The 27,475-nt window shown below is 41.5% G+C and overlaps 1 protein-coding gene and 1 pseudogene across 1 annotated transcript; one reads left to right on the top strand and one right to left on the bottom strand.

Moving 5' to 3' along the window:
- The first annotated feature begins 1,447 nt into the window (after positions 1-1,447).
- Positions 1,448-26,523, top strand: ZSCAN20 (zinc finger and SCAN domain containing 20). Its single transcript, XM_049775158.1, has 8 exons — positions 1,448-1,463; positions 13,634-14,114; positions 19,082-19,268; positions 19,716-19,792; positions 20,029-20,113; positions 21,879-22,565; positions 23,997-24,425; positions 24,895-26,523. Exons 2-8 carry the CDS (start codon positions 13,707-13,709, stop codon positions 26,145-26,147), a joined length of 3,126 nt encoding a protein of 1,041 aa, XP_049631115.1. The 5' UTR covers positions 1,448-1,463; positions 13,634-13,706; the 3' UTR covers positions 26,148-26,523.
- LOC126012411 (uncharacterized) lies at positions 14,876-14,970 on the bottom strand (annotated as a pseudogene).
- Positions 26,524-27,475: the final 952 nt, after the last annotated feature.

Raw genomic sequence — 27,475 nt, 5'->3', positions numbered from 1 at the left:
CAGATCAAGCACTTATATGCCATGCATATTGTCCCAGTTTCATTACCACTAGTAAAAGAATACTAATAGCATATGAATTACTTTCCATCAGACATTTTCCAAACTCATTATATCTTCCTTCCATTTATTCCTCTAACCAGGATAGCTTTCCTTTTATTTCTATGTTACAAATGACAAAATGGAGGTAAGAAATCATCCCAAAGTATCACTAATAGAGTGGAAAGATGGGCATGCTCTGCAATTGAAGATAAGTATCAGGGTCCAGAAGAAGGGGAACACTACGGAGAGTGGGGTGCAAGGCACATGCCTTACAATCTTGCAAATTTCTAGTCATGGGATCAAATTCTTGGTGTCCCATGTTCACAGAGGAAGACCTACAGGATTCCACTATATGAGACCTGCAGTCTGGCTCTTAGTAATTTCCAATGACACCATAAATAAACTAAATAAAATGTCAGACACAAGCAGCTTGGTTCGAGTGATTTTTACCTACTTGATTTCATTTGATCTTCACATCACTATACAATATCTATTTGGTTATATTTTATAGATTTACAGACAAAAAAGTGAAGATAAAATAGTTGCCTTCGTGGTTTAAGGTAACACAGCTAGCTAGCAAATTCTTGAACTGAGATTTGGCTCCATGTCCAACCACAAAACACAACTTTCACCCCCAAGGGTGACAATCACAACATTATACTTAAAATACTTGCAAAGGCATAAAACAACTTCCATTCTATTAAAAAATATTTCATTATTGTTGTTCTCTTGATAGCATTCTTCCAGTAGCCACGAAGTTACAAGATCTATACTAAGCAATTCAGCACAGTGGAGTAGGGTCAAACCCTGAGCTAAATGTTAGGGATTTATTATCTCATTTGAAGTGAGATAACAAAACAAACGAACAAAGCACACAAGCAAACAAAAACAACCCAGTGACAGGAATGCAAACACTATCCTCATTATAAAGATGAGGAAAGAGAGCTTCCCTTTTCATTCAAAGTTATGCTACATGCTAGAAATGGAACTAACAACTGTCTAACTTCTTTCCTGCCCATCACCAATTTGGTCATGACTCCGCTCTCCTTCCTTCTTATTGTTTCTACCTTAATCTTTCCCTTAACGTAGGATGCTCACATCACCCGTTTCATTTAGAGCCGTTATTCCAGAGCCTGCAGAAAGGACCCAGATCATAACAGTCCCCGCCCTCACAGCACTCAGCCTGTTCTGATTTGTTGTGGAGCCTAGGACCGGTAGAAACTTGCACACTCATTGGCTGACAACATCAGAAATGCACCAATGAAGAGAGCGGAACGCTCAGTGGGCCTCGCGCAGGTGCTTTCGGGAGTTGTAGTCTCTAAGGCTCCATTCCCGGGGTGGCGCCGTTCGGACTCCGCGTCCCAGCATTCCCCGCGCGAGCCCTGGAGCACTTCCGCCCTGTTGTGAAGTGGGTGTCTCGGTGGGTGAGTCCGGGTGGCGGGGCGGGGGCAACTAGAGACTCAAGCTCTGGGTTGGAGACTTAGGAAGAGGTGATGGTGCCCAGGGGGCTGGGGGAAGGTATGAGGGGGAGGAAGAAGCTTTTACAAAGGGGTTGAGGTGAAGGGCGCCCCGAAGATGTAGCTAGCGCTGGGCACTGCATCAGAGAGGGGTCGGGGATGAAGAGGGACACTGAGGCCCTGGGAGTTGGAGCGACGTCGGAAGGGATGAAGATGACAGCCCAAAGAGATTGGAGGGTCCTAGGAGGGTCTGGAGAGCAGAGGAGTGGGTACTGGGTGCTGGGGCTCTGGCAAGAAGTGGACGTGAGAGGGCCTGAGCTTGAAGCCTTGACCCTCAAGAAAAGTGTTAGAGCCCCTTGCACCTACGTAGAACTGTCATGACTGAACGCCCCTCTCCTCTGCTTCTGATCTCTGACATCCAGTGGTGGGACTGGCTGCCGGCCCCGCCCCATGCCCTTCCCTCTCTCTCCCCAGATGCTCAGTGGTTGTGAGTGGTACCTGTCTTTTGGACAGCACCCCAGCCCCATTCCCTGCTCTCACCTCTTACTCCCACCATTCCAATTCCCCCTAACCCACCCCACCCTGTCCTGCTCTTGCATCCATCACTGTCCTGGGCTCATGTGGCCATATCACTTGGTCTGGTGTCCCCCTCATCCTGGGATCTGTCATTCACATCTGTCCTGGAGTCTATCCATCCTGCCCTGGTATCATCCCTTCCTGGGATCATCTCCATGTTATATAGGGTCATGCCTGTCAAGGACCATACCTTTCCTTTCTTCGTGCGTATTGATTGTCAGAAATACTGCAGAAACCTCTCCTCAAAATAACAGGAACTGCCCCAAGATCGCTACAATGTTTTCTTTATGGTTCTTTAGAAGTCCACCAGCTCCCACCATCCTATAGAATTAAGTGCTTTCTGGATGCTTCAGGAAGTGCTTTTGATTTCTGGTCCTTGTGCACCTGGCACTCCAGGACTCCAATTTTTCCTTATTTCTTGGAAAAGATATTTGGATTTTCACCGTTTAATTTAGACTGTTCAATTCTTTTCCCCCCAGATTCTGCCTAGGGAACCTCTCTATCTAGAACCAACTCAAAAATGATTTAAATTCATTTCCAAAACTTCAATTGCTCAGTTTTATTAACTGAAGATATCTTCCTGCATTTGCTGCAGCACTTGATAAGTCATTATTATTTGAAAATATTTTTACTGAATTATTTCAGGCCAGGACAGTTTTTGAATCATCTTGATTTTTTCATTACCCAGATCAAAGTAGGAATAATATTTGGCATAAATCAAGTCAATAATTGGATGATTATGAACAAGGACCCTGGTGAGTTTTGCTCATAGTAGCTTGAAGGCTGCTACTTTTAGTAGATTTCTAATGGCCTAAGTATTAGTTTCCTTCTGCCTGTTAGGATTGGCTTGCTGGAAATAGGTTCATTGATTGTAATGATTTAAACCAGTGGTAGAAGTGCATCTACTTTTCCTTCCTTTGCTTCAGAGTCAAAGCTAACTAATTATGTAGCTCATAGTCACACGGAGTCCAGAATCCTTAGCTGGTGCTTTATTATTATTATTTATTTTTCTATTTAAAATTTTTAAATTTAATTTGGGTCACACCCAGCAGCACTCAAGGGTTATTCCTGGCTCTACCCTCAGAAATCGCCCCTGGCAGGGTCAGGGGACCATATAGGATGCCAGGATACAAACCACTGTCCTTCTGCATGCAAGGCAAATTCCTTACCGCTGTGCTATCTCTCTGGCCCCTGGAACTAGTATCTTTGTCTTTGGAGGTCACAGACAAGTCTTGACTATTCCTGTGGGATTGGGGCATAGTTCCTCTTCTATGCCTATAGCTTTAGGAGTTCAGGATGCCACTCATTCTCTGTGCTTATAAAGGGATCTCGATTTTAAGAGCAGCCAGTACCTATCACTCATAATGTGAGAAGGTCTGTATCCTTTCTAGGTCTTCCTAGGCAGTGGACAAGACCTTTGAGATCATTTTGCAGAGAGGAGGAAGAGTGTGTCGATTAAAACTTAATTGCTCTAATTCTCAAGTGTAATTCGCATTTTGCATTGGATGCCAACATTTAAATCCCATAGTTTTGGGTTCTCTTGGATAAAAGGAAAACCTAAAAACACTGATCAAGTATTTCCTCTGGTGCTCTGTAGTTAACCAAAGTCCCCATTACACTCATTTACTCATTCCACTGTCTGGCTCCAGACTATAAATTTATAGCTGCTGAGTTTCATCTCCTTGTCTCCTTGATCTGCTTCCATTGTACTTCTTGGGGACCTGAGGCAAATGCAAATAGGATCAGACTGCATTACAGCCTACTTAGGCTGCTACAGTACCTGTCAAAGTTACATATCTGATAAAAGGCAGGGGTGACTCTAGATCTGCAGTCTGCTCACTCCTGCCTTCTTGTTCTTACCGTCTGTCATCTCAGGACCTTGGATGACTGACAATCCTAGAGAAGTCCTGTAGTGGGTTAAGAGACATGGTGACTTAAGAAACGTGGCTCAGGGAAATGAATCTTGACTTTGTCTCAACACTACTACTTGTTAGTTGTACAACCTCAATCAAATCTTCTTCATTGAAGTTGCTTCCCATATGCAAATATGTATGTATGTATATATATATATATATATATATATATAAGGTATGACTCTACTATATTCTATATATATAAGGTATGACTCCACTATATTCTATATATATAAGGTATGACTCCACTATATTCTATATATATTGAATATAGTGGAGTCATACCTTATACAATAATTCTATTCAAAAGCTAGCTGGAGCAGTAGCATGTGGTAGGGCATTTGCCTTGCATGCAGTGGACCCAGGATAGACCTGGGTTTGATCCCCGGCATCCCATATGATCCCCTGAGCCAGGAGTGATTTCATTGCTAGGAATAACCCCTAAGTATCACCAGGTATGCGTCCCCCCCAATAAGCTAGTACACAAGGTAAAATCTTAGCTCAAATTCAAAGTCAGCTTAAAAAAAATTCTTTGGTAAGGACCTATTTCAGAAACCAGTATGGTATTCTTTTCACGAAGCTACTCAGTATGATTAGCTTATTGAGTTAAATGTTCAATAAAGAGTGGGCCTATGTTTAGAGACTGTGCTGGTTGGAAATCACTTTGCTTACAACCAGAGGAGAGAGAGGCTTGAGGGCACTGAAGCCACATTGGCTCACAGAGTGATAATGGACTTGACTGCACTTTGCATTATGGCTCTCTTTCTCTTTCTGTGTTTGCAGTGTCTTCCCGTCAATGTCTTTACTTGTTACTTGTTCAGTAAGGATTCAGTAAGGTTATGAATGTGGAGGGCCTGGCATTGACACCAGCCTCAGTAGCTCCTGGACATTTGGTATTTGGGTATTTGCAGTTGCTGATCCTCCTAATGGGGGTGGGGTTGGGGAGGGAGGGTCCAGTATGCTGGTTATCTCTGAAGTGGGGAATGCCTTCTTATTTTCCCTCTCAGTTCTTTGTGCAGATACCTGCTATTGACTGTGTTCACATCCCTTAATGGTGGTTAATTGCTTTTGACTAGAGAGTCAAGAAAGTATTTTAGATTTCAAGTTGAAACTAATCTTTGGGACACTCAAGGCTTCCCAGGAGAAAATACCCAGAGTATAAGACTAAATTTTGAGCCCTGAGGCACTGAGATTGCTCTTTTGACTGTAGTTTCTATCTTTGGGAGCAGACACTTGGTTTGCCTATTATCTGTCTCTGCCTAGGCTCCAGATTACTTTCCTGTTCAGATGTTATTGCTTCTCTAGTTCCCAGTACTGAGCAGTGAGCAGAGAGGGATTGTGGAGGTTTATGTTACATTGATTCTCATATGAGAGAATATTCCAGATGTGCTGGAATTGTTCATGATCTAGACTGGTTCAAGGAGTTTCATGAAAAGTTACTTCTTTACTTCATATAAATTATAACTTTTCATATCTTATCTACCATTTTCATAAGAGGTAACCACACTTCCAGTGGTTTTGCTGTTTAATTTGGTTTCAGGCTCTGGATACAAAAATGAATAAGAAATGGTATTGGACTGTGAAAAATTGTGAGTGCTGCCTGTGTGTGTCTGTGTACTGTCCTGTCGCGTGAACCTCTTGGGAGTGGGCTGAAAAGAGGTTCCAGAAAACTTGCTCTTCCAGAGGCCCATTCTAGGGCGGGAACACCAAGGAACTGCTCCATAACGTGAAAACCTGCTATAAGCAGTACTTTGCAGAAGCTAGTCCCCTGTTTGTGATGTCAGGCTGGGAAAATCTACGAAACTACGCATGCCCAGTGGGGCCCAACTGTGAAAAATTGTGAGTGCTGCCTGTGTGTGTCTGTCTCCTGTCCTGTCACATGAACCTTTTGGGAGTGGGCCAAAAAGAGGCTCCAGAAGAGTACGGCTGCTCCGCTTCGCTACGCGGCCGTGTGCTCTTTCTAAGGAAAGAATACCATTGCAACAAGAAGAAAAAAATCACACTGTGCTGGATCACTGAAGCCCAGCATTTCTCTCGGACTGTCTTCTCTGCTGTGTGCTTGGGCCTAAGATTTGATCCTGTGTGAGGCTTCATCCAAGGAGGACTCCACTCCCTTGGAGGCAAGTCGACCCACCCAGAAAGGGTGGAGCCAGAGGAGTGTGGCTGTCTACATCATTTAGCCAATGAATACCACCACAACACGTAGAAAAACCCACAATACAAGTGTGACAATGGGGAAACAACACAGGCCAGCATCAGACATAGAGAATGAAAATGATAATTCTGATGATCAGATAATGACCAACCAACTAATCAACCTCTCAGATAAGGACTTTAGACAAGCAATATGGAAGATGCTCAAAGAACTCAAAGAAACCATGGATCGAGTAGAACAGAACTCTAATAAGGACCAAGAAAATATGAAGACATAAATCACAAAACTCCAAACTGAAATAACATGTCAACTAACAGGCCTGAAAAACTCAGTAAACGAAGTGAATGGCAAAATGGATAAGCTCTGGGACAGGGTATCAGAAGCTGAGAATAGACTTGGTGCTGTAGAAGATGAGATAAATAATAATTCCATACAGTGGGAGAGATTGGGAAAAAATAACTTAAAGCAAATGAACAGACAGTGGAAAAATTAGTCAAAGAATGGGAACAGATGAAAATAGAAGTCTATGATAAGATCAACAGAAACAACTTAAGAATCATTGGAGTCCCAGAGACCCAGGAAGAAAATTTTCAGGAAGAATCAACGGTCAAGAACATCATTAAAGAGAAACTTCCAGAGCTAAAGAATATATGTGATCAAATCTTGCATGCTCAAAGAGTACCAACCAAAAGAGACCCCAGAAAAAATACCCCAAGACACATCCTAGTCACAATGATGAATCCTACTAGAGACAGAATTCTGAAAACAGCATGATCAAAAAGGGAAATTACATTCAAGGGAGCATCCTTGAGATTTACAGCAGACCTGTCACCAGAAACACTCAAGGCCAGAAAGTAGTGGTGGGATATTGTGACAAGACTGAATGAAATGAATGCTTCACCTAGAATACTGTACTCAGCAAAACTCACTTTCCAGTTTGACGGAAGAATACATGGTTTCACAGACATAAAACAGCTCAGAAACTTTACAGACTCAAAACCAGTCTTAAGAGAAAAACTGAAAGACCTAATTTAAGACAAGACTAACCAAAAGACATACCAAATTTCAATATAAAGATGGCATTAAATTCCAGGACAATTCTTTCTCTCAGTGTCAATGGACTAAATGCACCAGTTAAGAGACACAGAGTGGCTAAATGGATCAAAAACTCAATCCAACATTCTGCTGCCTACAAGAAACACACCGGAATAGTCAGAACAAACATAGACTCAAAATAAAAGGCTGGAGAAAAATTATCCAAGCAAAGAACACCCATAAAGAAGCTGGAGTGGCCATACTAATATCAGATAATGCAAACTTTATACTTAGGAAGGTTGTAAGAGACAAAGATGGACACTTTATATTAATCAAGGGGTATGTAGAACAGGAAGAAATAACTCTCCTAAACATATATGCACCGAATGAAGGGCCAGCAAAATATTTAATACAATTGTTGACAAATCTGAAAAATAATATCAATAACAACACATTAATTGTGGGGGTCCTCAACACGGCTTTGTCAACACTGGATAGGTCAACCAGACTGAAACCCAACAAGAATATACTAGACCTGAGGAGAGAAATGGAAGAAAGAGGCCTAGTGGATATATATAGGACACTCCATCCCCAGAAACCTGGATACACATTCTTCTCCAGTGTACATGGGACATTCTCCAGGATAGACTACATGCTGGCACATAAAATATACCTCCATAATATCAAGAGAATAGAAAATTTGCAGGGTACCTTCGCTGACTACAAGGCTCTGAAATTATTTGTCAATTCCAAAGAGACACAGAAGAAAAACTTTAACATCTGGAAGTTAAACAGCCTCATACTGAATAACAGGTGGGTCCGAGATGAAATCAAGGAGGAATCAAAAGGTTCCTGGAAACAAATGACAATAAAGACACAAACTATCAGAACTTATGGGACACAGCAAAAGCAGTAATGAGAGGAAAATCTATAGCTTTGCAAGCACACATCAGGAAGGAAGAAGGAGCTTACCTGACTAGCGTAATGACACAGCTAATAGAACTAGAAAGTGCTCAACAGAAGGACCCAAAAATAGGGAGACAGAAGGAAATAACAAAGCTGAGAGCAGAAATCAATGAAGTGGAAACCTAAAAAACAATTCGAAAGATCAATGAAAACAGAAGTTGGTTCTTTGAAAAAATAAACAAGATTGATAGACACTGGCAAAACTAACAAAGAAAGAGAGAGAGAAACTTGCTAACTCGTATTAGGAATGAAAAAGAAGAGATCACTACTGATATGGCAGAGATTCAAAGGGTAATCAGAAACTCTACGCCACTAAAAATGAGAACCTGGAAGAAATGGATAAATTCTTGGACTCTTATAATCTTCCATGGTTGAAGGAAGAGGATGTAGCATATCTAAACACCCCCATCACTATTGATGAAATTAAAACGGTAATCAAATGTCTGCCGAAAAACAAAAGCCCAGGCCCAGATGGATTCACTAATGAATTCTTTCAAACTTTCCAAGAGGAACTACTACCAATCCTGGCAAGACTCTTTCATGAAATTGAACAAACGGAAACATTTCCAAATAGCTTTTATGAAGCCAACATCACCTTGATACCTAAACCAGACAGAGATGCTATGAAAAAAGAAAATTACAGACCAATATCGCTAATGAATGCAGATGCAAAGATCCTCAACAAAATCCTGGCAAATAGGATTCAATGCCTCATTAAGATTATCCACTACGATCAAGTAGGTTTCATCCCAGGAATGCAAGGATGCTCTAACATCAGTAAATCTATCAACATAATACACAACATCAACAACAAGAAAAATAAAAAATCACATGATCATATCAATAGATGCAGAGAAAGCATTTGATAAGGTCCAATACCCATTCTTGATCAAAACTCTTAGCAAGATGGGAATGTAAGGAACCTTTCTCAATATAGTTAAGGCCATCTACCACAAGCCAGTGGCAAATATCCTCAATGAAGAAAAACTGAAAGCCTTCCCTCTAAATTCTGGCACAAGACAAGGCTGTCCTCTCTCACCACTCCTATTCAACATAGCACTGGAAGTACTTGCTATAGCGATTAGGCAAGAAAAAGATATCAAGGGAATCCATATAGGAAAGGAAGAAGTCAAGCTCTCATTGTTTGCAGATGACATGATACTCTACTTAGAAAACCCTAAAGACTCTACCAAAAAGCTTCTAGAAACAATAGACTCATATGGCAAGGTGGCAGGCTACAAAATTAACACAGAAAAATCAATGGCCTTTCTATACACCAATAGTAATAAGGAAGAAATGGACATTAAGAAAACAACCCCATTCACAACAGTGCCACACAAACTCAAAAATCTTGGAATCAACTTGACTAAAAATGTGAAGTACCTATACAAAGAAAACTATAAAACTCTGCTCCAAGAAATAAGAGAGGACATGCGGAAATGGAAACACATACCCTGCTCATAGATTGGCAGGATTAATATAATCAAAATGCCAATACTCCCCAAGGCATTATACAGATTTAATGTGATCCCTCAAAGATACCCATGACATTCTTCAAAGAAGTGGATCAGGCTCTTTTGAAATTCGTTTGGAACAATAAACACCCTAGAATAGCTAAAGCAATCATTGGGAAAAAGAATATGGGCGGAATTAATTTCCCCAACTTTAAACTTTATTACAAAGCAATAGTTATCAAACAGCATGGTATTGGAATAAGGACAGGCCCTCAGAACAGTGGAATAGGCTTGAATACTCAGAAAATGTTCCCCAGACATACAATCACCTAATTTTTGATAAAGGAGCAAGAAATCCTAAATGGAGCAAAGAAAGCGTCTTCAACAAGTGGTGTTGGCACAACTGGCTAGCCACTTGAAAAAAATTGAACTTAGACCCCTAGCTAACATCATGTACGGAGGTAAAATCCAAAGACCTCGATATCAGACCCGAAACCATAAGATATATAGCACAACACATAGGCAAAACACTCCAGGACATTGAGACTACAGGCATATTCAAGGAGGAAACTGCACTCTCCAAGCAAGTGAAAGCAGAGATTAACAGATGGGAATATATTAAGCTGAGAAACTTCTGCACCTCAAAGGAAATAGTGCCCAGGATACAAGAGCCGCCCACTGAGTGGGAGAAACTATTCACCCAATACCCATCAGATAAGGGGCTAATCTCCAAAATATACAAGGCACTGACAGAACTTTATTTTTTTATTTTTTATTTTTTTTGTTTTCGGGCCACATCCGTTTGATGCTCAGGGGTTACTCCTGGCTAAGCGCTCAGAAATTGCCCCTGGCGTGGGGGGACCATATGGGACGTCGGGGGATCGAACCGCGGTCCTTCCTTGGCTAGTGCTTGCAAGGCGGACACCTTACCTCCAGCACCACCTCACCGACCCCACTGACAGAACTTTACAAGAAAAAAACATCTAATCCCATCAAAAAATTGGGAGAAGGAATGGGCAGACAATTTGACAAAGAGGAAATACAAATGGCCAAAAGACACATGAAAAAATGCTCCACATCACTAATCATCAGGGAGATGCAAATCAAAACAACAATGAGGTATCACTTCACACCACAGAGAATGGTACACATCACAAAGAATGAGAATAAACAGTGTTGGCGGGGATGTGAGAGAAAGGAACTCTTATCCACTGCTGGTGGGAATGCCATCTAGTTCAACCTTTATGGAAAGCGATATGGAGATTCCTCCAAAAACTGGAAATCGAGCTCCCATACGATCCAGCTATACCACTCCTAGGAATATACCCTAGGAATACAAAAATATGATACAAAAACCCCTTCCTTACACCTATATTCATTGCAGCACTATTTACCATAGCAAGACTATGGAAACAACCAAGATGCCCTTCAACAGACGAATGGCTAAAGAAACTGTGGTACATATACACAATGGAATATTATGCAGCTGTCAGGAGAGATGAAGTCATGAAATTTTCCTATACATGGATGTACACGGAATCTATTATGCTGAGTGAAATAAGTCAGAGAGAGAGAAAGAGAGAGAGAGAGAGAGAGAGAGAGAGAGAGAGAGAGAGAGAGAGAGAGAGAGAGAGAAACACAGAATGGTCTCACTCATCTATGGGTTTTAAGAAAAATGAAAGACATTCTTGCAATAATAATTTTCAGACACAAAAGAGAAAAGAGCTGGAAGTTCCAGCTCACCTCAGGAAGCTCACCACAAAGAGTGATGAGTTTAGTTAGAGAAATAACTATATTTTGAACTGTTCTAATAATGAGAATGTATGAGGGAAATGGAAAGCCTGTCTAGAGTACAGGCGGGGGTCAGGTGGGGAGGTGGGAGATTTGGGACATTGGTGATGGGAATATTGCACTGGTGATGGGTGGTGTTCTTTACATAACTGAAACCCAAACACAATCATGTATGTAATAAAGGATTTAAATAAATATAAAAAAATGCACAGTGAAAAAAAAATCGTATTGACCCTAGCGAGACAAAAAAGTGTAAGAAATGGTATTGACCCTAGTGAGACAATAATGGAATTGCCAGAGGTGAAAACTATGATACAATAGTATAGGATAACTTCTGTGATAGAGGTATAGGAAACTGGGCTGGGAGACAATTCTTAGGTAGTAGGGAGTGGGGCATGGCATGGCAAAGAACTCAACTGATGAGGTAACATTGAGTTATTAGCTAAGAGACAGGGTTGACAGACAATCATGAGTTGTATCTCCTGCTTCTCCCTCAGTGGTCAGAGGTGTTTAGAATATTTTCCATCACCTTTGCCTGACTTCCAAACTGCCCAACCATGTGGCCTAATATACAGCAGACCCCTCTTCCCCAACTCTTAGTTTAACTGTGTCATCCCATTTGGAAGTGGCCAACTGATTCCATAGAGTGGGTATTTTTGAATGCCATCCAGGTTTGTTGGGAATGTTACAGAGAGCTCAGTCCCTCTTTCTGCTGCCCCCATGCCCAGTGTGAGCTTTATCAGGGTGTTTATAGTTTAAAAGAATCAACTCTAACAGCACTAGTGAGTGCCTTATGGATTTAGTGTCCCAAACTCATCGAAAGGGGGGAGGCAGTGGTGTGATAGAGCTGAGGGGTGTGGGAAAACAAAGGTTAATCCCCTTATTGAGATCCTAATCTCTCTGGAGATGCCCATACCTGTATATACACCCCTCCCTCCAATACAGTGCGGAAAGTGACATATGTCACTGACATGGATATCAAGAGGACTAAGGGACTAAGAATTTCTTTTAGTATAAGCAAGAGGTCCTTTTTTATAAATATAGGCACAGAAAAGGTATACTGAAATTTTTTGCCTCTGACACATCACCATCATTAGTTAATCTATATGTCACTGTTGATTGAGTGTGCTGAGCACTGTACTAGATCCCTTAGGAGATCTAGTGGATTAAGATAATCTCAATAGAGTTTGACCAGGGTTTTGGTAGAAACAGAAAGGTCAATGGAAACTTGTTGCACAGGACTGACACTTGCTTCAAGGCACAGGAAGGGCCTCTTCGAGGATGTAAAATTTAATGGAGACCTTGTTGGGTAAAGACAGGTGATCCTTAAAGAGTCCCCACAGGTGGGAGCCAGAGAGAAACCTGCTGTAGGAACTGCCCACCACATGGAACATGGGAAAGATATGAGCTTGGGGCCCTAGGCACAGTGTGAATCTAGTCTGGGTGTGTGAAGAATAGAACAGGGAGGGCATGGAGTGGGGAGAAGAGGAAGGGCCATGAGTTAGGAAGCCAATAAGATACAAACGTATGTGGTTCTCTGGACGGAGGTGTATGCTTTCTAGGCCAGCAGACCCTGCTTAGAGAGGAGATGGATATGAGAAAATTTGGAGGGAGCTGAAAGCTGGACTGCTGGCAAGGGAACTTGTTAGGTGGAATGCATTAGCTAAAGACAGATCTACAGAAGGAAACACTTAAGGTCATCTTTGTTGAGCCCTTTGAATTTGTGATACCCCCAGATAGTCAAGTGGACATGTTCTATAAGTAGTTGGATTTGGGGATCTGGGATAATTTTTTGCCAGAGTTTTGGCAGTCATCAGTGTTGAAATGGGGCAAGTTACAGGTGGGTTGGACTTCAGAATGGGAGTGTGGTGTGAGAGAAGAGTTTTATAAATGAGAGCTCTGTAGAAGAATGTAAAAGTTCTAAGGCCCAGGAAGAAGGACCTCATGGAGAAAGGAGTGTTTTGAATCTGACTTTGTGCATATGGAGGAAGGAATAAGTCTAGGCTGGGCCAGATCATAAAGGCTCTAATGATCAACCAAAGCCTGTATCTTGTCCCAGGATTTAATTCAGTGCTGCCTTTCTTCCTGTTTGGACTATTGGTCTTGGCATAAAGATGCAGTTTAACTTCCTGCTAATGGAAAATAATGCCTCTGCACTGACCCCAGAAGAGACCAGGGTAAAGTGAAGGAAATGAGAGAAGCCTGGGTCCTCTTTGCTCACTCTGTCCTTTCTCTTTTTGCCTTCAGGCTTGGGGAGCACTTCCTTTCCCAGTGCCCCTTGAAAGACACACAGTCGATGTAGAAGACATTGGAAGAGACCATGGCTGTCACTCTGGAATCCCAGACCCAGACTTCTCTTTCGTCAGAGCCTCAAGAACTCCTGATTGTGAAGTTGGAAGACTCTTGGAGCTCTGAAAGCCGACCCTGGGAGAAGGACCCTGTCCCTGGCCCTGAGGCTTCTCGACAGCGCTTCAGACAGTTCCAGTACAGGGATGCAGCTGGGCCCCATGAGGCTTTTAGCCAGCTCTGGGCACTCTGCTGTCATTGGCTGAGACCAGAGATTCGCCTCAAAGAGCAGATCCTGGAGCTGTTGGTGCTGGAGCAGTTCCTGACCATCTTACCCCAGGATGCCCAGGCCTGGGTGCAAGCACACCACCCTGAGAGTGGTGAGGAGGCTGTGGCACTGGTAGAGGATTGGCACCGAGAGAGCCAGGCTTCAGAACCCCGGGTGAGGCCTCTGCCCTGTTTTCTGGGGTGGAGAGGGTGGGCAAGGCAGTGAGTATGACTGGATTAATCATTGCCCAAACCATAACAAATACTGTGACAAATACTGACTAGGTTAATTATTGCCTAAACCATAAACTAAAATAATAATAGTAAAATTAATTAAAATACACTATATTCTTTTAAATTATTTTATTTTATTGAAAACATTGTGATTTACAGAGTCCTTCATAGTTGGGTTTCAAACATACATTGTCATTGTCAACCTTCCTCCACCAATGTTCCCAGAGTGCATTCCATACCACCACCTGTCTAGTCTGCCAGTGTAACAGGCCCGTTTTAAGTTTAGATTCTTGAAGTTTGTGTCTCTTGATTCCATTGTTACTGACTTTGGCTTGGATATTCTGTCTTTTTTTTTAATCTCCACAAATGCACCTGAGACCACTTGGCCACTGGCCCACATCCTTTCATATTTGTGTTTCTCCTCCTCTACTCAATTTCTTTCCTTTTTCCCTATACTCTGGGCCCATTGGCGTTTGAGACAACTCTCATTTAGACCATTGCTTTTCTTTATGAAGTTCATCTAAATACCAAATGTAAGTTTGATACATTCTATAAAATACACTATCTTCTTAAGCAAATGACATTTATTTAGCACTATCAGGTACTGTTTAAGTGCTTTCCATATATTAATTGTTTAATCTTATCAAAAATTTAATGAGGTTCCATTATTTTTATTTTATCAGTGAGGAAACTGAGGCAGACATAAATAGGTTGGGGGCTTGAAAGATTCTTGCGTAGGGGCCATGCTAATCTCTGTATCATTCCAATTTTAGTATATGTGCTGCCAAAGCGAGCACGTGGGGGGGGGCTTGAAAGATTCTACAGGTGTTAGGGTACTTGAGTTGTATACAGCCAACTCTGCTTCAATTCTTCTTCCCCATATTTGCACAGAACTAGGAGCAGTCCCTGAATACGACTGAATAGTCCCTGAATACCTCCAAATCCAAACAACAAAAAAATTGGAATGGAGATTGACTCCAGGTCACACAACTATTAGCTAATAGAGCAAGAATTGACATCTCACAGTTTGATCAGCATCTGTAACTACAATTCACATAGCCTCCAGTGCTTTTCTCATGATAGACTTCATTTATTTGTTTTTGGCTTTGTTGCCGCCCCCCCCTACCCTGGGGCAGTGCTCAGTGGTTTCTGGATCTGTGCTTGAGGTTGCTGCCAGAGGTGCTGGAAGATTATGTAATACCAGGACTCATACCTGGACCTCCTGCATACAAAGCATACACTCAGCCCATTGAGCTATTTCTCCAGTCCTGTATTTTATCCTTAGCATAATCTTTTCACATATGTGATCTCTTGGGATGCATGCCCTAGAAATGAAGGTAGTCAGAACTAGAATGTCTACCCCCATTTTCATAAATTTAAACCAAGGCCCCACACTAAAAGTCTGGTGACTCTCAAAGTTCAGTTTAATCCAGAACCTAAACCCAGATTCTTGAGTTCCAAGTTCATGACTTTCTACTAAACAACTAATGTCTCATCTACAAACCTTGGAGGTTAGAATACCACTGAATTGTGAAGCCCAAATGAGATTTTGATTGACATTTATTGAGTACTCTCTATGTGTCAGACATTGTTAAAGCTTTTATATATCATTTATAAATCAACTCAGGGACCCTCTGTGGTGGGTTCTATTATTATTACCACTTTTCAAGTCGGAAAACAGATTTCCCTTGTCATAGCTGCAACTCTTAGTGGTAGTGCTGTGAAAAGGGAGGTAAAAATATTGTAGATCTAACATTCACATTGAGCAATTTGCATGTGACCTTGAAAACCCATAATATTACTTAATAATATTGCTATTAACACAAATGTTGAACCTTTGAAGCTGGAACTGAATCAACCACTCAGAATCTTCCTTTCACTTTGCTTTTTGGAATTCTTTACAAATTGAATAAAAATAAAGAAAGAATGATATTTAAAGTTCTAGACCAAAGTATGAAAGAGCATGCCTTATTTAAATATGCTATTCTATTTTCCCATATTTTTTTCTAAAAAGCAGTTAGTCTTAAATGGCAGTAAAAAAACAAATAAGATACTTTAGGAGTTCAAAATTAGAATATGAAAAACTTGAGACCCAGAAATAAGAATTGACTTAAATAAAGTCAATTGATATATGGAGGTGAAAAAGTGATGGAATCTATCAGTGAAGAATTGTTTTGGAGGACTAGAGTGATATCACAGCAGGTCAGGTGGTTGCCTTGCATGCAGCTGACTGAGGTTCAATGCCTGGCATCCCATATAGTTCCCTAAGCACCACCAGGAATGACCTCTCAGCTCGGAGCCAGGAGTAATGCCTGAGCACCGCTGAGTGTGATCCAAAACCAAAACAAGGGAAAAACGAAGAATTTTTTTGGCAGAAAATGAACTCTGGTGAAGGGATGGTGTTGGAACATTGTTTGACTGAAACTCAACTATCAATAACTTTTTAATTCTGTATCTCATGATAATTTAATTAAAAAAAAGTAGAAAATAAAGGGGAATTTTTTTTTTGACCAGAGCAATAGATGATTGTAGCATGATTGCTCTGCTGATCCAGGTTTGATACCTGTCATTTCATATGATCCCCTGAGCACCAGAGCACCACCAGGAGTAATTCTTTTTTTTTTATTATTTTATTATTTTTTTATTTAAACACCTTGATTACAAATATGATTGTGGTTGGGTTCTGTCATGTAAAGAACACCCCCCCCCCCCAATCACCAGTGCAGAATTCTCATCACCAATGTCCCAATTCCAGGAGTAATTTTTAAGTGCAGATCTATGAGTAACTCCCTAGCACAACTGGATGTGGCCCCAAAACAAACAAACAAAAACAACTTTTTTAAACTAAAAGCCTTTGCTCAGACATGGCAATAATTGGAAGAGCTAGGGTTGGGAGTAAAGATTGTTTCATTTGAACAAAACAGTGAGTTTTGTCCCCTTATGCTCTACATAAGAATATTGACTAACATTTTCTCCCTCTGAGACATGAGTTCATTGTAGGAGTCCTTGTTTGGTGTGGCTTCTGGTGCTCCCAGTCCTTTCCTATGTAGCTTCTTAGTAATAAGACCTTTCTTGAAGGGTGGATTTGAGCTTTCAGATCAGCTAAAAGATTTTTGTAGCCATGTTTGACAAACTCAAGAAGTTGGTGAAACATACTATTTTGGGTCAAGAAATAAGCTTCTGAGCATGTATTTATTTAGTCTACACATTTTGTGTAAGAATGGGGAAAAATAAGAATACATATTTAAATTTTGCTCATGTCTTGTTAAAGAAACAGTACATATGGTGAGGCTGGGGGAAAAAACTGCAGACCATGTGGGAATGGGCGTGGTGGGCATTACTGAAGCATAGCTTTTCTATTTTTGAATTGTGACTATTGAAAATACCTGTTGAAGAATTTAAAAACGTTTTTCAAAGTTAGGTATTATTACTAGACAATGAAGTTATATTTCCGGGGTTCAGGGGCAAGGAAAGAACTTTATAGTCTTTTCATTTTGGAACTGCCTGTGAAAGAGAAAAAAATTTAATTATATGATTGACAAGGCTGAATTTGATGTAGTTATCTCTTTTTTTTTTTTGGGCCACACCCTGTGACGCTCAGGGGTTACTCCTGGCTATGCGCTCAGAAGTTGCTCCTGGCTTCTTGGGGGACCATATGGGACGCCGGGGGATCGAACCGCGGTCCGTCCTAGGCTAGCGCAGGCAAGGCAGGCACCTTACCTCCAGCGCCACCACCCGGCCCCTGATGTAGTTATCTCTTAAATATTCTCTTTGGTTTTATATATTTGAGTACTTTTTTGGCCAGAATTTCTGCCCTGAAGTAAAATTTTGCTTTCCTTTTGAGTATGAGTTCTTTATCTTTTCTTTCTTTCATAATAGAAGTGCCTTCTTAAAATTTCACTTGAAATTCATTATGCCTCTTTTTAATATTTAAAATGTTTTGGTTTTTTTTTTTTTTTGGTGGGACTGGAATGATAGCACAGTGGGTAAGGTGTTTGCCTTGCATGAAACTGTCCCCAGGTTTGATTCCCGGCATCCTATATGGTCCCCCAAGCCTGCCAGGATTGATTTCTGAGCACAGAGCCAGGAGTAACCCCTGAGTACAACCAGGTCTGGCCCCAAACAAACAAACAAACAAAAAACTGTTTTTTGCATTTTAGTAGGAATGTTTGGAACAATAAAGTTTAAAGCTAAATTGTATTTTTCTCCCTATTTTTATGCTTCCCTTTGCCTTTTGTTTTGGGCAATACCCTGTGGTGCTCACATCTTACTCCAGGCTCTGGAATCACTCAGAGCAGGATCATTCATAGACCAAATATGGTATCAGAATCGAACTGGGGTTGGCTGTATATGAGGCAAATATATTAATCCCTCCACTATCTTTCCTGGTTAACTTTGATCTGTTTTTGATCTTAGACAACAATCTGTTTTTAATATTTATAGATTGTATTTTAGTGTCACAATATTTTACATAATTTATCTCTGGGCTCAAAAATGTCATGAATAGGGGCCAGAAAATAGCATGGAGGAAGGGCGTTTGCCTTGCATGCAGAAGGACGGTTGTTCGAATCCCGGCATCCCATATGGTCCCCCGAGCCTGCCAGGCGTGATTTCTGAGCACGGAGCCAGGAGTAACCCCTGAACGCTGCTGGGTGTGACCCAAAACCAAGAAAAAAAAATGTCATGAATCTCATTGAGATTCTGGATAGTTTGAATAAGATAGTAGTCATTAAGTAATAAACGATTGTGTGTTTACTGAAATCATCTGTATGATTTCTTGTTATGCCTTAAAGCATCTTTGGATTTTGAAAAGCCTGTTAACCTCTGAATCATAGTTAGAAAGAACACCCCTACTCTACCATACTGGATCTTATTGAGTTGATGGTTGGGAATCTTGTCTGTGTATAGGAACTAGAATCGTACACAGAAGAAACCAGGCTCTTAAAGTCAGTGGAGGAATCTCAGAATCTCCAGCTAAAATCAGCAAATCACACTTCTGAGGAGCAATCTCAGAAGCAATGTGTGAAGAATCAATGCTCTGACCTTCCCAAGCATATAGATGCCAAGTTGTCGTCACAGTCCTTGAAGGAGAGCTGTAAGTATCACAAGTCAGGATACGTCAAGGAAGAGTGATGTGTTTGGGGTGAAGAGATGGGGACAGTGCAAGGCATCTGGGGGTAGAGGGAGATACAGAATTTAAGATAAAGGATAGAATAGTGACTGATTTGGAAAAATCAGGCCAGTAAATATAAAAGTAGTACCCAGTAGTATTGGCATGTGCACTGTAACTTAGTCATACAGCAGATTCTGGCTGGGACTAGGGCAGGTGGTGTTCATAGGTGTTCAGGGCTATCTCCTGACACTGTTGCACATCACTCAAGGTAGGTTAGGAGCTTGGTGCTCTAGAAAGGAAGTAAAATCTGCATTGGCTACTAGGATGGTCTCAGTTTAATCCAAGCATGACTTTTTAAAGGTTGGGCCTGGGACAGAGTGTGTCTTTTTGGAAGAGCCTGGGTTTTAGGAACATTTTTTTTTTTCATAGCCATCTTCATGCCCCAAGTTCCTACTCTCCCAAAGATGGGGATCATCGGAGACTGGGAGGTGACTGCTGAGTCTCAGGTAAGCTGATGGTTTTTCTTTTCTGTCTTTATTGCTCCTGGGTTCTTTTCCTCTACTTCTCTTCTCTTATTGCAGTACTGTCATCAGAAAAGGACATGGGATAAAGGGTGTCAGCCTCTGTTTCCTGCCCCTATTCCCTGGGACTCCTGGTTGTGCTGACCTTCCTCTTGTCAAGGTTTGCAGACAGTGTTGAAGGGTCAGAGATATTTGGGGTTCTTCTCTTGTACATCTCACAGGAAGCCCTGGGCATTGGCAAACATACTGCGAAGGAGTGTCACAAAGATCCGCCCGGAGACAACTGCAGGAATGGTGTGTTCCTGGGTAAGGAAACTGTCCATTGAAGAAAAGTGTGGGTTTCTGCTGCGAACCACTCCTTTAAGACTCATGTCTCTGGAATTTTAGGCATAGGAAGAAGGCATGATCTTGGTAGCCACAACACTCTTGTGGCAAGACTGGAGAATGGGGTATGAAGTTGCCCTAGGTAGAGGTTGGCAGGTTGGCTTCCAAGAGCCTGTCCTCTCAGGTGTCATTACCTTAGTACTTTTACCCAAGCCAAGGGAATGCTTGATATCTCAGAAGTCCACTCTTATTCAGTATCAAGAGGATCCATTTCTCAAGGGGAGAATCAAATAAACTCAGCCCATAAGACAGATGTGCTATAACACAATGAGAAATTAATATCAAGTAGGGCTCAAAACTTTTTTTTTTTTTGGTTTTTGGGCCACACCTGGCGGTGCTCAGGGGTTACTCCTGGCTGTCTGCTCAGAAATAGCTCCTGGCAGGCACGGGGGACCAGATGGGACACTGGGATTCGAACCAATCACCTTAGGTCCTGGATCGGCTGCTTGCAAGGCAAACATCGCTGTGCTATCTCTCCGGGCCAGGGCTCAAAACATTTTAAGCTCAAATGACCAACACAAACTAAATATCTCTGTAAACTAGATGTCCCTGTAGGCACATCTATTTGGAAAGCCAAAAAAAAAAATAGTGAACCATTTATCTGTAGAGCCTGGGATGAATATGGAGTCAGATTGACATGTGAGTGGGTTAAAGTAGAAGACACAATTATAGGTCTGATAATTGTCAATGTAAGATACTGGAAACATTGCTGCTAAGGGCTTGAAAGTCCAAATCCATTTTTGCACAGGACATTTGGGGAACATAGTGTTCATAGTAACAAACTTGGGGAAATGCTAAACTAGATTATTCTTAAGCTTCATTTAGCTCTGGACATCTTTTCATGAGTTTTGTTAAGATATTATTTGGGGGAGAGAATGTGTTGGATCTGGTGGGGCTTTGTAGTTAAAAGTGATTCCTGGGATGCAGGGTAAGGTGCTGTAGTATAAAAAATATTTATTAAATTAAATATTTATTTGTTGGGGTTGAGCAGCAGTTCTTTAAATAGCTGTTCTAAAAAAAAAACAAGGAATTAATTTTCTTTTTGTTGAAGGCCTAGAAGGGAGTATGCTTTAGCCACAATAGAAACTGGCTTACTAACAATATAATGGACCTAGGTACTTTCCTTCCCTTAGCTCTTCAGTTCTTAGAATTAACTTGGTATTAATACTACTTTGTAGGTAGGAGCTGGAGTGAGAGAACAGTGGGTAGGGTGTTTACCTTGCATGCACATGGCTAACCTGAGTTTAATCCCAGGCATCCAATATGGTCCCTTGAGCCTGCCAGAAGTAACCCTTGAGCACCCATTAGATGTTGTCCCCAAACCAAAGACAGAAAGTTTCCTAGCAAGAGAACTACTGCCACTCTTATACTTTTATCATTAAATTTATTATGTTTGGGCCAATTTAGGTCAAATGTCCATATATGGACTATTACAGTGACTTTTTTCTGTGACAAATTTCCCAGTAGCATTAAAGGGAAATGAACAAAACAAAATATCAGTAAACATTTCTGGTATAGCGATCCTGTTACTTCTAGTTACCACTTGCTACAGACCTTTTAAGGGACTAACATGGAATTTCTCATCAGTTTCTTAGGGAGGAATAATATTTCACAGAAACATTTTAGATAAGCACTTTGCTCAATAGATAATTTCTAATTAATTAGTTTTATTCTTTCTGTTCTATAGGAGTTCCAGTTTCAGAACCATCTGTTTCTCAGCAAGAGCAAGGATCAGAACTTTGGGGTCTAGGCCTTATGAATTCTGGAAGAAAAACCACTGCAGATTTTAACCTAGATAGTGAACAAACCAAAACGTCTCAGATGACATTGGCATGGAGGGATTCCAGGGCCTGGGAAGAACAGTGTCAATGGGACACAGAAGACATGAAGGTGTCAGGTGTACACTGGGGCTATGAAGAGACAAAAACATTTTTGGCAATTTTGAGTGAGTCCCCATTTTCTGAAAAACTCCGAACCTGTCACCAGAACCGCCAGGTGTACCGGGCCATTGCTGAGAGGCTGAGGTCCCGGGGCTTCCTGCGGACCCTGGACCAGTGTCGTTATAGGGTCAAAAATCTTCTAAGGAATTACCGTAAAGCCAAGAGCAGCCATCCACCAGGGACGTGCCCCTTCTATGAGGAGCTAGAGGCCTTGGTGAGGGCTCGGACGGCCATGAGAGTCACCGATGGTCCAGAAGAGTCTTTGGCATTCCCCAGACTGGGGGATAGTGATGCAGAGATGGATGAGTCTGAAGAAGGGGGCTGGGATCCTGAAGAAACAGCAGAAGACTGTAATGGTGATGTCCTAGCCACTAATGAGACCATTCAGGGGCCCAGGGTTCCAGGAGTCCCAGCTTTGTTCCACAGTCGTATTGGTAAGAACATGATTGCCCAAGTAGATCCAGATTTCAACCTTCTTTCTAGACAAACCTTATTTTTGCTTTCTGAGTTTAGGGTATAGCCAGCTACTCTGTACAGACACTATGATATTAAGTTTCTTGGGTCAACTCCAAATATCTGTTCTCTTTTCCTATGGTCAGTTTTCATGTACTAGTTTTCTTAGTTATAGTAGGAAGCACATTAAAGATGTACAGAGCTAATTCGGGATTTCTCACAATGTGCAATGTGCCACTAAGGTTGCTTTTAGGTTTTTTATGTTTGTTTTTATTTTTGTGACACACCTGGTGGCAGGGGTTACTCTAGCTCTGTGCTCAGAAATTGCTCCTGGCAGAATTGGGGGACCATATGGGATGCTGGGAATCAAACCCAGGCCCATCCTGGGTTGGGTGCATGTAAGACCTACCGCTGTAGGTCTTGACCTACTGCTCTATCTCTCTGGCTCCTGATTTTAGTTTTACATGAGGACTTTTTTGTTCTCAGGGATTACTCCTGGCACTGTGCTCAGGGACCACTCCTGGCAAATCTCAGGGTACCATATGTGGTGCTGAGGTTCAAATCCAGGGTATTCAAGGCAGGTGCTTTCCCTGCTGCACATTAGAACTTTTTATTTTAATGTATATTAGCATATCAATGTATAGCTTCTCAGATAGAAAATTTATATAAAGATATTAAAATAGATCTAACAATTATAGCAGAAACCATGATAGCATGTACCTGAATAGTTGATATTAGAAGACATACAACCATTGTAAGAGTAAGAACACAAAAGCCCCAGAGTTGAAGCTCTTACCTAAGGAGACACAGTGTAGTTCCCCTCACTGGTCAGTGTCCCAGAGATATATCATTCACCTGCAGAGGAACTGAAACTAGATCACCTCCTGATTTTTCTTCCATCAAAGAGGAAAGGACATTATTGGTTTTTGCTGAAAAATCATTTGAAAGTATATTTCTGTCTTTAATCTATAGGGGCTTTCAGTCCTCATATTTGTTAAAAGGAAAATTCAGGGGAGGATTCAGGGTGGGAGGAGTTAAATAAAAGGGAAAAATTTGTAAATTTGTAAGTATATATGTGTTACTTGGGCACAGCAGGACTCTGAGGTCAGTTATAGGCTTTTTTTTAGGAACTAATTAACTGAAGCCAGGGGCATGGGAGGACACCTAAGTCCTGTCCTTCAGTTAAGACTTACATATATTAATAGAATTTCTTTCTGTCTCTTTCTATTTTAGAGGATGGAGGTAGAAATCTGTGGTACAACCATGAGAAGCAAGGGTACCTACTTTTTTGCTTCTTCATGCACTTATACATTTCTGAGGTGTATTGGTGCTAGTTGTTTAGGGTAGGTGACACTGATCCCTGATGACTAAGGCATGCAATCTCTCAATTCTGATCTCTTCACTCTTGACAGCAGGTGTGCACTGGGGCTATGAGGAGACCAAGACCTTCCTGACCATTCTCAGCGAGTCCCCATTTTCTGAAAAGCTTCGCACTTGTCACCAAAACAGCCAGGTGTACCGGGCCATTGCGGAACGACTCTGTGCACAGGGCTTCCTGCGGACACTGGAGCAATGTCGCTACAGATTCAAAAACCTTCTGAGGAACTACCGGAAAGCCAAGAGCACCCATCCACCAGGGACATGCCCCTTCTTTGAGGAGATGGATTCACTGATGAGGGCACGGACAGCTATCAGAGCCATGGGCTCCTTCAGGAATCCAGTGGATCTCCAGCGATCTGGGAAGAACAATACTAAGATTAGCCCCCAGGAGACCTGGGTTGAGATGGCAGATGAAGATGCCATGAAATCTCCAACTCCATGTCCCACAACTCCAGAGACAGGTAAGTCTGAAATAACTGGAGATCCAGAGTCCACAAAAATATAGACTGAGGGAATTAGGTTCATTCTCTTGTCTCTGAAGTGAAAGAATGGGATTTAATAGGAAACGGGTTTGTCCTTGCTTGATTTATCCAATCTTTTAACTTATTACACAAATGAGAGAAATAGTCAGGTCTAGCTTTCACTGGCATTCATTTGTGTAATTAGAGTTTATGCAGTCTCAGAGTTGGCTATCTGGCTAGTTGGGCTGGGCTGAGGACTCCTTTATGGGGTAATGGTATAATCATACTTAGTTCTGTTTTACAGCTCATTTGCGCACCAAAATTTGATTGTTTTTTTATATTAGTTGCATATTTAAGGTATGAAGAATAACATATATAATACAAATTCATATTAGCCAGTTTCATAAGACACATAAATAGGTACTAAATAAGGAGTGAATACAAATATGACTATTCTATATTCTTTCAGGTTTTGAGATGAGGTATGAAGATGAAGACCACATTTCAGAGCAGGACATTTTTGACGATTTGCCTGCGCCCTTATCAAAATGTACCACAGAGAATGTTTACCACCCTCATATTTGGAGAGATGACAGTGAAAATGAAGGTGAAGGGCAATGGGAAAATTCCTCACAGAAACAGTGGGAAGAATGTTCTTCTGAAGAAGATTTGGAAAAGCTTATTGATAACCAAGGCCTATACCTAGCAGAGAAGCCCTACAAGTGTTACACCTGTGTGAAAAGCTTCAGTCGGAGTTCCCACTTTATGGCCCACCAGCGAATACACACAGGTGAGAAGCCCTTCAAATGCCTTGAGTGTGGGAAAAGCTTTAGTGACCGCTCCAACCTCAACACCCATCAGAGAATTCATACTGGAGAGAAGCCCTACAAATGCCTTGAATGTGGGAAAAGCTTTAGTGACCACTCTAATCTTGTGACTCACCAGAGAATCCACACTGGGGAAAAGCCCTATCAATGTGGGGAATGTTGGAAAAGCTTCAATCAGAGCTCAAACCTTCTGAAACATCAGAGAATCCACTCAGGAGGAAATCTTGGCCAATTCAGAGAGGTTGGGGAGAACTTGGGCCAAAGCCCATCCTTCAGTGCTTCGTGGAGGAACTTGGCAGAGGATCCAACTCCTGAACAACTTCAGAGTGCCAGTAAGAACTTGAATTCTTCTGGATTACTCAGCACCAACTCAGGGGAGAAACTCTATAAGTGTTCTGAATGTGGAAGAATCTTCTCTAAGAGTTCTGCTCTCATTAGTCACCAAAGAATTCACACAGGCGAGAAACCATATGAATGTACTGAATGTGGGAAAAGCTTCAGTAAGAGCTCGACACTGGCCAATCATCAGCGAACGCATACTGGGGAGAAACCATATAAGTGTGCAGACTGTGGGAAATGCTTTAGTGAGCGCTCTAAACTTATCACCCACCAGCGAGTACACACAGGAGAGAAGCCCTACAAATGCCTTGAGTGTGGAAAATTCTTCCGTGACCGTTCTAACCTCATCACTCACCAGAGAATTCACACAGGAGAGAAGCCTTACAAGTGCAGAGAGTGTGGGAAATGCTTTAATCAGAGCTCTAGTCTTATAATTCACCAGAGAATCCATACAGGAGAGAAACCCTACAAGTGCACGGAGTGTGGTAAAGACTTCAATAACAGTTCCCACTTCAGTGCCCACCGGAGAACCCATGTAGGAGGAAAAGCATCTTAGAAGATGCATCTGTCCACAGCAGTAGTGAAATGTTGAACTGATTCTCCAAGATCAGAAGATTGCTAGATAAAACTTTTCTAGTTTTTAAGTTTAGTGTATACCCAGGGAACTTATTTTGATATAATCCAGGTAATTTGGAGGTGAATTACAGATGCTAAGGATCCAGATTTGAAAGCACTTTTTCTTAAGTTAATTTGGTTTTCTTCTGTAACTGCCTATCCCCTTACTCTCCTCCCCTCTGTAGCTTAAGAGATCAGAGGTAAATCAGTGATCCTGAGCAGTGATTCCACACCTAACTGTGCCTTTACATTTTCCACTTGTATACATGCCCCATTAGTTTGCATTGGTACCTGTCAACAAATTTTACATTTGGCAGTTTTCAGTTTGGTATCTCCTCAGGGGAGAACTGGTATAAGAGGGGCATTCAGGAGAATCTTTAGCCTATAGCAGCCTGCCAGGAGCTCTGCAACAAGTAAGAACAACAGTGACGTGATTACAAAGTTATTGTTACTGATAATAGCCAATATTGAGCTTTTTTCCTCTTTGGCAGACCCTGTTACCAAGCACTTTACACATGTTTTATTAAAACTGCACATCTGCTGTAGCAGGTAGTTACTAATACTCTCTTCTACTTCTCTAAAGGGAAAACAGACTTTGGGATGTTAATTCACTTGCTTAAGTTACATATCTGAACATGGCAGAGGCAGAATTCAACTAGATCTGTCTCCAGATCTGTGCTTACTTGCTCTTCTTAGTCCCTTTTCCCACTGGGGCTGATATCTCAGGTGCCAGGTTCTCCCAGTACTTTGTAGAGCCTTGAAATCCCTTTATGAGTTTTCCTATTAACAAATATGGAAATTGAGAATCTCTAAAGATTAGCGAGGAGAGAAAAAAAGATTAAAGGACTTGGGATGCTCAGTATTGAAAATGTGCTTTTAGCAAGGCTAAGCTATTATCAAGGCATTTTTTTGTGCGTTTTTATCTTGATAGTCCTAGGGATGAAAAATATAGATGGGTGAGACTGAGAAAAATGTATAGTTAAAGTGGTGGGTCTTCCAGTAAGGTACTAATGGGTTTCAGAATTTCTCTTTTCTCTTGAAGCTAGTCCTGCTGCTTGCTAAATATGACCAGCTCTTAGGTGAAAGCCTAATAATCTTAGCTTCCTAGCAAGTGTTTACTCTTCACGTTTTTGCATCTCTGGTTCTTTCTTGGCATGGCACCAATTTTACTTCTTATTCCCAATGCCAAGGCTGAAGCAGAAGGATAGTAAATTGAGGCAAAATGTTTGATGCTCAGCTGAGAGGCCTCTAGGTTCATGGGATAGTTTT

This window comes from Suncus etruscus, chromosome 6 (genome assembly GCF_024139225.1).
Source record: "Suncus etruscus isolate mSunEtr1 chromosome 6, mSunEtr1.pri.cur, whole genome shotgun sequence".
NCBI classification, from domain to species: Eukaryota; Metazoa; Chordata; class Mammalia; order Eulipotyphla; family Soricidae; genus Suncus; species Suncus etruscus.
This window is presented reverse-complemented; position numbering and strand designations above follow the sequence as displayed.

Excerpts from the sequence above, each read along its gene's own strand:
- ZSCAN20 (XM_049775158.1), top strand. The coding sequence starts at position 13,707 with ATGGCTGTCACTCTGGAATCCCAGACCCAGACTTCTCTTTCGTCAGAG. Across the intron at positions 19,793-20,028 it reads AGGTGACTGCTGAGTCTCAG|GAAGCCCTGGGCATTGGCAA; the intron begins GTAAGCTGATGG and ends TACATCTCACAG. Across the intron at positions 22,566-23,996 it reads TTTGTTCCACAGTCGTATTG|CAGGTGTGCACTGGGGCTAT; the intron begins GTAAGAACATGA and ends CACTCTTGACAG.